General features: G+C 43.0%; 1 protein-coding gene across 1 annotated transcript in view; it reads right to left on the reverse strand.

Moving 5' to 3' along the window:
* TMTC4 (transmembrane O-mannosyltransferase targeting cadherins 4) overlaps positions 1-13,130 on the reverse strand; it is a 52,720-nt gene that overhangs the window by 20,811 nt on the left and 18,779 nt on the right. Inside the window, exons 5-6 of the mRNA XM_054383235.1 lie at positions 3,374-3,471; positions 2,123-2,215 (exon numbers count right to left, since the gene is read on the reverse strand). Coding sequence (XP_054239210.1) covers positions 2,123-2,215; positions 3,374-3,471 — 191 coding nt within the window. The remainder of the gene's footprint in view (positions 1-2,122; positions 2,216-3,373; positions 3,472-13,130) is intronic.

The following is a 13,130-nucleotide window of genomic DNA, read 5'->3' on the forward strand; positions in this document are numbered from 1 at the left end:
AATTGTACATATTTGTAACTGTTGTTAATAGTGTATATTTGTACATAGTAATTGCATTTTGTTATAGATTGTAGTTTTGCTTGTATAATACAGCTTCATTTGCTTCCAAACTGAGCTAGTCTGGAGTTGTTATTGTGGGAGGGGAATTTCAGCCCACCACACTACAACAACAATACAACAAAAAACCACAGAAAACTGGGAGGAATTAGAAGCTGAATTAAAAGTTTCACGATTACTAATGTGATTAAAAGGCTATGTGACAGACAGGTACCTAAATAACTCCGGTCAGGCTAAAAATCCCCAAGAGGTACAAAAAATTAAGGTTTATTATATACATTAACTCGGTAGATTTACATCAGATTTTATAATATACACTTTAGCGGCTAAACAAGGCAATTCACATAAAAGACAGAGAAGTGATGTAATAGAAACTAAATTTGATAGATTTTTATTTTCTCTGAAATATGACACGTCTTCTCCAAGTACACATCAGTTTCATAAAAGACACTGTATATTCTGTATCTAGAGATACAGAATCATCAGTTACTGTAACAGTATCTCTGTCACATATTTGAGGTGTAAATCCAAGCTTTCAACACTCAGCTAGGAAATGGTAACTCATATAGAAAAAGAAGGATGCAGCTTCTCTCTGACCCCCCAATATTGCACTGCTGTAGGTCTGCCTCATAGCTGCCTGAAACCTTATGGTGGAAATTATTCCATGCAATCTCAATAAGTCATTAGAGAAGCAGAAGGAAGATGAGAATTTCCCTGAAATGAGAGATATCACTTGGGCCACTTCACTTTACAATCTATACATCTGAAGATGAAAGTGTCAGTAAACTATGGATTTTCACTTGGAAGAGTTGACACGTGATATGGGCACGAGATCTCCAATATTAGCTTCCTTTATTTCCACCTTTTCCTCTTAGTTTGAGATCCTTCTATTACCTTTAAAAGCCTACTTTCTAGTTATCATGATCAGTTCTGTCCTCCATGGAAGATGGCACACTGATTATTATTATTACTTATAATTGCAATAGGTTGATTAGCAAGCACCACCATAATTATTTAGGAGATCAATATTACTTATTTCTGAAGACTTAAAAAAATAAAATATTTGTAGCTGACAGTAAAGTCATAAAGTATTTAGAGTAATGTCTAAGTATAAAGACATTTGTAATGTGATTTTATGTAAGTTAGCCTTTGTGCTCAAATGGTTACTTACAACTTACATATCTCAGTAACCTAAGTCACTACAATGGGGATTATAGGAAAACCATTCCTAAACACTGTTTTTGGAAGAGAATTGTGTGAGGAAGGAAAACAATATGGTAGCAATTTATAACTGCCTTATGACAGATTAACTACACAAAATCTCTTATCCCAGGATTTATTTCATTAACGATACCTGCACATTATTAAAGGTCAGATTTCACAAACTGCCACAAAATCTCTTAGTAGGCAGAATTTTTAAAGTGGAAGAACTGTTATTGTCATTGTCTTTGATTTAGAGTTAACTGAAAGCTGGCATGAAACTGAAACCTGCCTCAACTGAGAAGAATAAAAAACTGCAAGTAAAAAAATTTAAGATCTGCCTTTCAACAAAACAAACCAGATTTTTGTAGCTGGCAGGAGCTAAAATGAATTACTTCTATTCAAAGAACAAAAAGAAAAAAAACACATTTGTTTTCTTCACTCAGACAGAACTGCTTAAAAGTCACAAAATGGAAGCATAAAAGTTTGAGCTTTTCATGCTTAAGAGTTACCCTCCAAAAAAAAGTTTGACATATTTCATAGAATTATAGAATGGTTTGGGTCAGAAGGCACATTTAAATATCACCTAATCCAAGCCCCCCTGCCATGGACAGGGACATTTTTCACCAGATCATGTTGCTCAAAGGTCTGTCCAACCTGTCCTCAAACACTTACAATAATGGAGCAGTCACAACTTCCCAGGGCAACTGCTCACGTTGCTGCAAAACTGTCAAAGCATGTTACCTTACTAGGCTGACTAAAAACACCTTTTTTTTTTTTTTTTTGAATTCTCCACAACAACAGAAATGTCAGAAGCTCTTTGTCTTCTAAATGGCCAGAATGAACAAAATGTCTGCAGATTCACCTCCAATGGCTTGTCCTTACGCAGTAGCTTTTGAATAAGCTCCAAAACATTTATCTTGTTAATCACTAGTGCATCAAACACAGCATTCAAACCCTAAGAAAGCAAGACAAAAATAAAGAGCGTAAGATGGAACAGCTAACTACAAATGTATTTAAAAAAAAAATAAATCATAAATTCTACTTCTGCCACAAGTTACTGTGTATCTTAAATCTGATTCCAAACGAGTTAAGAGATACGTTGGTAGTAATGATGGCAGAATGGAAAATTGAGGACTTGAGCACAGATGAGTAGATTATCATGTTACTGTAAAGGGGATTCTCCTGTTACATGGAACAATCCTTCAGGGAATATCATGTACCAGCAATCTAGACCCTGTATCATGGTCACAACAGTATTCTGTTCTCCATCTTCTTTCCCAAATGTTCTACAGTAAGTGCTACAGACAAAAAAAGCAAGGCTTCTGACAGTAAGGTGGAGTCGCATTAAGCGTTCTGTTTATTTTTTTTGCTGTGCAGCATGGTATTTTTTACTGTCAGAAATACTATTTTTAAAGGGTACATAAATTGCCACAGGAAAAAAAGGCTCAGAAAAATTTAACAGAAGTATCAGGTTTGCTTTTTTTTGCTATTACACTAATATACAAAGTGGAAGTTGCTGCAAAGTTCTATTAGCTGCTACAGAACCTCTTCTCTGAATCAGTAAAATGCAAGAGTCAAATGAATCCCATCAGTAACTTTATCTGTCTGCATAGACAAATCCTTAAATAAAGAACAGGGGGAAGAGATCAGAATCAGAAGTGCATAAACAAAGACCCCACTTCAAGGAAGTGTTCACAAAAGCACTTTGTGGAGCTTTAGAAAATGCTCTCCTCCAGTTGTATCTTTGTTCATAAGCCTTCAATGAGAGGTCTGTGGGCCTACCATCTCAGCAATTATATTCAAAAACCAATTCAAAGGCCAATGAATGTGATATGCATTAAAACTAACACTGTAAATCTTTCAAATTTTGCAAAAAAATAATGGATATATGCTACCTACTTGCAAAAGATAAAGTGAAGAATTCCATCAGACTGGCAGGGATATAATCAAGACAGATCTATTGGAATACTTTTATGTCAACATTAACTATCTTTCTGAACAGAAAAAAAAAGTGTGCATGCAATTAGCTGTGGAAAAGATTCACCTTTGTAGGCTTTACAACTGCATCTGATAGATGCTGAGGTTGAAACTCACTCACTAAGAGAATTCTTACCAGTACTGTAATTCCTTGTTCTTTGCACAGCATGGCTATTGCACCTAGGATGACACTCACCAGCACCCAAAACATAGAAAAGTTATGTCCTTCCTTATCTGTCAAAATAAAGCATGCCATAGTATTAAGTTTCTACATTTAAAGATAAAGTTAGAAATCTTAATTAAAATTAGAATAACCCCCCCCCCCCAGCATTTAATATCACAATCAGTCAAGACCTGGATACACAGACTTCAAAAGCAAACTCACCTCCTGTAATATGCTGGCATTTGTCCTTCTATTGCAGTCATTCTCTGTTCTGAGAGACATTAGAAATCTCCCTATTTGCTAGACATTTTAGATGTTAATTAGAATGGCTGAATCTTCCCATAGTTTCCACAATTCATCATCTGCAAAGGTTAACTCCCAATGTTTGGACACATTTATCATCCTTAGCTAGAACTCCGTCATTACTGGCCACTCTCTTCCAAGTGACCCTAAGAACAAGAAATTCTTCGTAAAGGTGACACATGAAGCCTCACACACACAAACTGTTTTAACTGTAGTCTAATCTACAAGGCACAATGAACTGCTTCTGCAGGGCTGCTGCATTTAGCAGGTACTTCATGTCACTTCATTAGCACTGCAATGGAATGTCATGGAGCTCAAAAATTTCAGCATCTGAACAGAGCCGCAGCTAGTCCTTGCACTCAGGAAACAGTTTTACAGCAGGGTGAAGAACTTTGGGGTTAAGAGATCAAGAGTAACTACAGCTTGTACTCAAAGGAATAGTCTTGAAAAAGACTGCACCATTTAGCTGACTTTGGGTACTGCAGGAAGGTATTTCTGAGATGAATATAACAATAAGCCCTACTTCAGCCAAGGAACTACCACACACGCATGGTACATTGGCACGTCACATAAAAACCGATCTGTCACAACCTCTACCCCACAGGTGGAAACAACAGAGGGAAGCACCCTGCTCATTCAGAGGCAGTTTCTTGATTCGAGCAACATGGGCTCTACAGGCATCACAAGAAACAATCTTTCACTCAGTACGTGAAAAAAAGTTGAACTCTTATGTTTCTTATCTCTAGAGCAGTTCTTCCCTACTACTAATGGCAAGTATGCCCTTCAGTACTTAAACAGAACTGTAATAATGGTCTATGAGAAGAGTAAATGGCAGAATTAAGATAAATGTCACCGTAAGTAGCTACCTACACATAAGCTATTCTACTAGGCTTCCTTTCCATCTGGTTTCCAACCTTTAAGGATTAAGTTTTCTAATTAAATATAGTGGTCCACTTTTCAGAGAAGTAGCTCTCACTTCACTGATTATGAAGGAAAACTAGTATAGTGGCTCAGATGATGTTGGGCCAGATACAAACTATAACCACAAGTGTGAAAAAGATCTGCTGACATTGGCCTTCACTCACTTTGAAGTGGACCATTTCTTTTGTGGCAGAGAGTAGTTTTCCTAAAAATACGTGGAAGAACAGGTTTTGAGGTTGTTTCTAGCAGTCTTTTATTTTCTAAAACTTAAAAGCTTCAAAAGAATGAACATGCTTGAGAATCATCACTGCAATACCTAGCAGGCACTTGCTCCTTCTCCCTCCACTCCAAACTACATCCTCACAGATGAGGTGAGACTTAGTATTAGAGGAGTAGATGTTATCAAGTTAAAAGGAAGCCTTCTGAAGAAGTCATACAACATTGCAATGACAACAAACCCCTCCAACAAAAACTCTGATGAGGAAACTCTAGCTCACATAAATTATACGGAAGGCCAACTGAGGATTGCAATTCATGGTGGAGGTGGCTTCAAAATTTGTTAAAAGAGTATTGCTAAGAATAAAAGGAACCTGTCTTAAATACATCCCTTGAAGGAGAGCTCTTTTCAGCCAGATCTTCAAATTCAGTTTTGAGTTGCTGGGTTGTTTTGTAGTTTTGTTGCTGTTGTTTGTCTGGGTCATCTTTTTTTTTTTTTAATGCAGAACTAAAACTAACTGAATGTGAGGATGGAAGACAAACCAACTGACTGTATTCATAAAATGAATATCAGTTATTCTTACTATGTGTAAAAGGGGCAAGAGTGAACAAAGCCAGTGGACTTCACTGAGTTTACTGAAGTATATTTCTTCTTCTGTGAGATTTCTTCTTCCCAGAATCAAATTTTGGTAGAAAGAAGTCAGGACAACTAAGCACTTCTCAGAGAAGCATTACTCAGTACACAAATACCAGCTATCTTAACAAGGAAGACAGTGAGTAATACATACAGTAAGAGACCAGCTGGCGATTCACAAATGTTTTGATGATTCAAAACGTAAGAGTACTAGGAAAAAAGGAACTAGGTCAAATTATCAAGGACAAGTGTAACAGCAGCGTACTCATACAGAAACAACTCTGAAAGGTCAAATCGCAAAATGAGGAAAGGTAATGGATGTCAAGAACAAACCCCACAATTCCATGGGTATATTAATAAGAGAAGCAAAGAAGGAGTTATTCCAATACTCATTGGGAAAGAAAACACAGAACACCAAGAAAACAGAAGTGTTCTGTGCCCTTATGCTTAATTTTTTCACAAAGAGGTCAGCTGCAATTGTATGGCAAGCACAACGCAAGCAGAAACAGAACAGGAATAAAAGCAAAAATAGTGAATTGCAAGGCATGGAATTTATAGAGAAGTTAATATGTTTTAAATTATAACAATTGGTTGCATTTACTCTAGCAGGTCCTACACAACCTAGAGTAATCTCAAGTGCTACCTCTGAGAAATGGTGAAATAACACAACAATCTAGAAGCTTGAAATAATGTCTACATACCTGCTTTTAAAGAGGAAAAGAGATACACAAGGATAAACTGAAGAAACAACGCTAAACTGACTTGCCCAAATTATCCAGAAAAAAACCTTAGACAAAATATTTTCTAGGTGACTCTCTAAAACACAAAAGGATATAATTGTTTGCCAAAGACTTATTTTAGCTATTTATATCAAGCAGAACTATAAATTCTATGTATAAATTCTAACTTGTACAGAAAAAACTCTACAATGAAAGCAATCCTGCAAACACCCTATGCCTTGACTTCACAAAAGTATGAAAATAACCACTGAAGTCTGTGAAATGCAACAGAAAAATGCGGGCTGCATGAAATTATTATAGAGTGGGTTGGAAAACTACATTAATAATAGTAGAAGTAGTAGAGAGCTCACTGCAAAAAAAATGTGAAGATACATTCTGGATTGGGTTTTGCCTCTGCCTCATTCCAATAATATTAGATAATATTCCAATAATAGGTAAAATTTAAACTTTGGATGATGGAATAAGGAATACACTGCTTAAGTCCAGAGGTGCTTCCAGGCTGCAATGGTCAGGAAGCACACTGAGAAATCAGAATTCCATTGACAAACTGGAGAAATGGTCTAGCAAAAAACCCTGATTAATAGAATGCCACTCAACAGGTACACTTCAAAGTTGCATAAACCAGGGTTGTCTTGTTGTAAACATAGCACATTTCCCCTTTCAAGGGACCCATTAATGAGGAACTCATGAGAGAGCGTCAAAGGCCTAGATGTTAGTAAGGTCTTTGACACAGTCTTCCATAAGACCATCACAACCTCATAGGGAAGCTCTTGATGTAGATGCTGGATATACAGTGAGGTACATTGAAAACTTTCTGAAAGGCCTGGCTGAGAGGGTGATGACCAGCAGCACAAAGCCTAGTTGGAGGCCACTGGGTCCCATCTTCATTAATGACCAGGATGAGGAAGCAGAGTGCACCCTCAACAAGTTTGCTGATGACACAAAACTGGGAGGAGTGGCACCTTCTCCGTGCCCAGGAGCAAAGTATATTCACAAAGAGGAAAGCAGGAAAGAATGCTAGGAGACCTGCCGAGATGAGCAAGGAGCTCCGGGACACAAAAAAGAAACTCTACAAGGAGTGGAAGAAAGGACAGCTAGAATGGAGGCATATAAGGAAGCTGCCTGAGCAGCAAGAGACCTGGTCAGAAAAGCTAAAGCTCAGTTAGAATTAAATCTAACCAGGGAGATCAAGGGGTACAGTAAAAATTGCAGTAGGTATATTAATGGTAAAAAGAAGACTAGGGAAGTTGTGGGCCCCCTCAGAAAGGAATCAGGTGAACTGGTGACAAGTGACATGAAGAAGGCTGAAATTCTCAATGAGTTCTTTACCTCAGTCTTCACTGGCAAGGGCTCCAGCCACACTCCCAGAATAATGGAAGATAATGGCAGGGACTGGAAGAAGGAACTGCCCATTGTGAGTGAAGATCAGGTTCGAGACCATCTGAAGAACCATAAAGTGTTCAAGTCACAGAATCATAGAATCAAAAAGGTTGGAAGAGACCTCCAAGATCATCCAGTCCAACCAATCACCCAGCCCTAAGCAATCAACTAGACCATGGCACTAAGTGCCTCATTCAGTCTCCTCTTGAACGTCTCCAGGGACGGCGACTCCACCACCTCCCTGGCAGCCCATTCCAATGGGCAATCACTCTCTCTGTGAAGAACTTCCTCCTAACATCCAGCCTATACCTCCCCTGGCACAGCTTGAGACTGTGCCCTCTTGTTCTGCTGATGGTTGCCTGGGAGAAGAGACCAACCCCCACCTGCCTACAACCTCCCTTCAGGTAGCTGTAGACAGCAATGAGGTCACCCCTGAGCCTCCTCTTCTCCAGGCTAAACAACCCCAGCTCCCTCAGCCTCTCCTCATAGGGTTTGTGTTCCAGACCCCTCACCAGCTTCGACGCCCTTCTCTGGACACGTTCCAGTACCTCAACATCTCTCTTGAATTGAGGGGCCCAGAACTGGACACAGTACTCAAGGTGTGGCCTGACCAGTGCTGTGTACAGGGGTACAATGACCTCCCTGCTCCTGCTGGCCACACTATTCCTGATCCAGGCCAGGATGCCATTGGCTCTCCTGGCCACCCGGGCACACTGCTGGCTCATGTTCAGCCTACTGTCAACCAGTACCCCCAGGTCCCTTTCCACCTGGCTGCTCTCCAGCCACTCTGTCCCCATCGTGTAGCACTGCTTGGGGTTGTTGTGGCCAAAGTGTAGAACCCTGAACTTAGCCTTGTTAAATCTCATCCCATTGGCCTCTGCCCACCCATCCAGCCTGTTCAGGTCCCTCTGCAGGGCCCTCCTAGCCTCCAACAGATCAACACCTGCTCCTAACTTGGTGTCATCTGCGAACTTACTGATGATGGACTCAATTCCCTCACCCAGATCATCAATAAAGATATTGAACAGGATGGGCCCAGTACTGATCCCTGGGGGACACCACTAGTGACTGGCTGCCAGCTGGATGTGGCACCATTCACCACCACTCTCTGGGCCTGGCCCTCCATCCAGTTCTTGTCCCATTTCAGAGTGAATCTGTCCAAGCCACGAGCTGCCAGCTTTGCCAGGAGCTTGTTGAGGCAGACAGTGTCAAAGGCTTTGCTGAAGTCCAGGCAGACTACATCCACAGCCTTCCCCACATGCACCAGGTGGGTAACCTGATCATAAAAGGAGATCAGGTTGGTCAGGCAGGACCTGCCCCTCCTGAATCCATGCTGGCTGGGCCTGATCCCCTGACCATCTTGTAGGTTCTGTGTGATTGTACTCAGGACCACCTGTTCCATAACCTTGCCTGGCACCAAGGTCAGGCTGACAAGTCTGTAATTTCCTGGTTCCTCTTTCAGGCCCTTTTTGTGGATGGGCATCACACTGGCCAGTCTCCAGTCATCAGGGACCTCACCTGTGACCCAGGACTGCTGATAAATGATGGAGAGTGGCTTGGCCAGCTCACCTGCCAGCTCTCTCAGCACCCTAGGATGGTCCCATGGACTTGTGAGGATCCAAGTGGGTCAGCAGGTCCCTTACTGCTTCCTCCTGGATTACAAGAGACTGTACTGGTCCCCGACTCCATCTGCCAGTTCAGGAGGCAGTTCAGTTGTCCTGAAGTTGTCCTGAAGACAACCTGTCCCACTACTGAAGACTGAGGCAAAGAAGGTGTTAAGTACCTCTGCCTTTTCCTTGTCTTTTGTTACTATATTCCCCTCCCTAGCCAATAAGGAGTGGAGGTTGTCCTTGCCTCTTCTTTTGCCATTCATATATTTATAGAAATATTTTTTATTCTCCTTTACAGCCATGGCCAGTCTAAGTTCTAAATGGGCTTTTGCCTCTCTATTTTTTTTCCTACAAGACTTAGCAATGTCCTTAAACTCATCCTGGGATACCTCCCCTTTTTTCCAAAGGTGATACACCCTCTTTTTTTCCCTTAATTCCTTTAGAAGCTCCTTGCCCATCCAGTCTGGTTGTCTCCCTCGTCGGCTCCTCTTCCAGCACATGGGCACAGCCTGTTCCTGTGCCTTCAGGAGTTCTTTCTTGAAGTAGGTCCAGCCCTCCTGGACCCCTTTGTTTTTAAGGGCTGCTTCCCAAGGAACTTTCCCAGTTAGTTCCTTCAATAAGCCAAAGTCTGCCCTTCGGAGGCCAGGGTGGAGGTTTTGGTGCTGCCCCTGCTGGTTTCACCATATATTGAAAACTCAATCATCTCATGGTCACTGGACCCCAGGCAGCCTCCCACCACCACATCTCCCACCAGCCCTTCCTTCTCTATTTGTGAAAAGCAAGCCAGGCAGGGCTGCACCCCTGGTAGGCTCATGTAAGAGCTGGGATAAGAAGCTATCCTCCATACACTCCAGGAACCTTCTAGACTGCCTCTTCTCTGCAGTGTTCAATTCCCAGCAGATGTCTGGAAGGTTAAAGTCACCCACAAGAACATTGGCAGGAGATCTTGAGGCAGCCTCCAGCTGCTTGAAGAAAATTAAATCAACCTCTTCTTCCTGGTTGGGTGGTGTATGACAGACTCCAACCAGGATGTCGGGCTTGTTGGCCTTCCCCCTAATTCTTACCTGTAGGGACTCAACCTGATCATCCTTAGTCTCAACCTCCATGATGTCCAGGGCCTCCCTAATATACAGGGCCACTCCTCCACCCCTTCTCCCTCTCCTGTCTCTCCTGAAGAGTCTGTAGCCCTTGATTACAGCACTCTAGTTGTGAGTGTCATCCCACCATGTTTCTGTGATGACAACAACATCATAGTTTTCCTCCTGTACCAAGACTTCCAGCTCCTCTTGTTTGTTACCCATTCTGTGTGCATTAGTGTACACACACTTCAGCTGGGCTGCTGGTCTTGCCCCTGTCTGTGGCTTACCACCCTCAGCCTCCTTTGGTTCATCTCTAGTAATGTTGTGCTCACTCCCCTCCCCCTTCAAGCCTAGTTTAAAGCCCTTTGTACAAGCCCTGCCAGCTTGTGTGCCAAGATCTTTCTCCCCCTTTGTGACAGGTGTACCCCATCTGTTGCTAGCAGACCTAGGACCATATAGAGTTCCCCAAGATCAAAGAATCCAAAATTTTGTTGGTGACACCAGCCTCTTAGCCACTTATTAATCAGGAATGTTTTCCTGTTCCTTTCAGCATTCATGCCTGCAACTAAGGGTATAGATGAAAAAAATTACCTGTGCCCCTGATCCCTCTACTACTTTTCCCAGTGCCTTGAAGTCCCTTTTTATTGATTTAAGACTTCTGGTACTTCATCACTTCCCACCTGCATAACTAGCAAGGGATAGTAATCAGAGGGCTGTACTACATTAGGCAGCCTTCTGGTAACGTCTCTGACCCGGGCTCCAGGCAGGCAGCAGGACCTGTGGGAAGGGTCCGGCCGACATATGGGGCCCTCAAGTCCATGGAATCTGATGAGATACACCCACAGGTGCTGAGGGAACTGGCAGATGAGGTTGCTAAACTGCTCTCTATTATATTCCAAAAGTCCTGGCAGTCCAGGGAGGTCCCCACTGACTGCAAAAGGGGAAACAAAACTCCCATTTTCAAAAATGGAAAGAAGGACGACCCAGGGAACTACAGGCCAGTCAGTCTCACCTCTGTGCCCGGTAAGATCATGGAGCAGATCCTCCATGCACTCCTCAGAGGCACTGCTGAGACAGAAGAATAATGAAGAGGTGATTTGGTGCAATCAACACAGCTTCACCAAGGGCAAATCCTGCCTGACAAACCTGGTGGCATTCTATGACAAGGTCACAACATTAATAAATGAAGGCTGAGCAACTGACATCATTTACCTAGATCTGAGCAAAGCCTTCAACACTGTCCCACATGACCTCCTGGTCTCCAGGCTGGTAAAGTCTGGGTTTGATGGATGGACCATTCAGTGGACAAAGAACTGGCTTGATGGCTGCACCAAAAGGGTGGCTGTCAATGGGTCCGTCGTGTCCAAGTGGAGGCCAGTGACAAGTGGAGTTCCTCAGAGTTCAGTCCTGGGACCAGTCTTGTTCAACATCTTTGTTGGCAACATGGACAGTGGATTTGAGTGCACCCTCAGCAAGTTTCCTGATGACACCAAGCTGTGTGGTGCAGCAGACATGCTGGAGGGAAGGGATGGCATCCAGAGGGACCTTGACAGGCTGGAGAGGTGGGCACAAGCCAAAACCATGAGGTTCAACAAGACCAAGTGCAAGGTCCTGCATCTGGGTCAGGGCAATCCCAAGCACCAATATAGGCTGGGCAGGGACTGGCTGGAGAGCAGCCCTGAAGAAAAGTATGTAGGGATGCTGGTGGATGAGAAGCTCAACATGAGCTGTCAATGTGCACTTGCAGCCCAGAAAGCCAACCAGATCCTGGGCTGCATCAAGAGAAGTGTGGCCAGCAGGTCAAAGGAGGTGATTCTTCCTCTCCCTCTCTACTCAGCTCTGGTGAGACCCCACCTGGAGTACTGCATACAGTCCTGGAGCCCCTATTACAGGAAGGATCTGGACATGCTGGAATGTGCCCAGAGAAAGGCCATGAGGCCAGAGCACCTCTCCTATGAGGACAGACTGAGAGAGTTGGGACTGTCCAGTCTGGAGAAAAGAAGGCTCTGAGGTGACCTTATTGTGGCCTTCCAGTATCTGAAGGGGGCCTACAAGAAAGCTGGGGAGGAACTTTTTAGGGTGCCAGGTAATGATAGGACTAGGGGGAATGGAACAAAACTAGAAATGGGTAGATTCAGATTGGATGTTAGGAAGAAATTCTTCACCATGAGGGTGGTGAAATGCTGGAACAGGATGCCCAGGGAGGTGGTGGAAGCCTCATCCCTGGAGGTTTTTAAGGCCAGTCTGGATATGGCTGCGAGCAACCTGATCTAATGTGAGCTGCCCCTGCCCATGGCAGGGGGCTTGGAAGTAGATGATACTTGAGGTCCCTTCCAACCCTAACAATTCTATGATTCTGCACCAGAGGGTAGTGATCCCATCCAGAGGAACCTTAACAGGCTGAAGAAATGTGCTGGTAGGAACCTTACCAAATCCAACAAGGAGAACTGCAAAATCCTGCACTTTGGAGAGGAACAGGCCCAGGCACAGTAGGAGGATGCAAAAAAGAAAAAGCCAGGTTCTGCTCAGTGGTGCCCAGTGACAGGACAAGAGAACACGGGCACAAATGGAAACACAGGAGATGTTGTCTGAACATCAGGGAACACTTTTCCACTAAGAGGGTGACTGATCACTGGCACGAGTTATCCAGAGTGGTTGTGAAGCCTCCATCCTTGGTATTACAAAGTCATCCCGTCACAGTTCTGCACAACTGGTTCTGTGTAGCCCTGCTTGAGCAGGTCATCTTAGGTGACACCCAGAGGTCTCTTGCAACCACAACCATTCTATGATTTGGTGATCAAAATTTCCTCCCAAAAACTATAATCTGTTGGGGTTTTTTTTGTTTGT

This window comes from Indicator indicator, chromosome 1 (assembly GCF_027791375.1).
Source record: "Indicator indicator isolate 239-I01 chromosome 1, UM_Iind_1.1, whole genome shotgun sequence".
In the NCBI taxonomy this organism is placed as follows: domain Eukaryota; kingdom Metazoa; phylum Chordata; class Aves; order Piciformes; family Indicatoridae; genus Indicator; species Indicator indicator.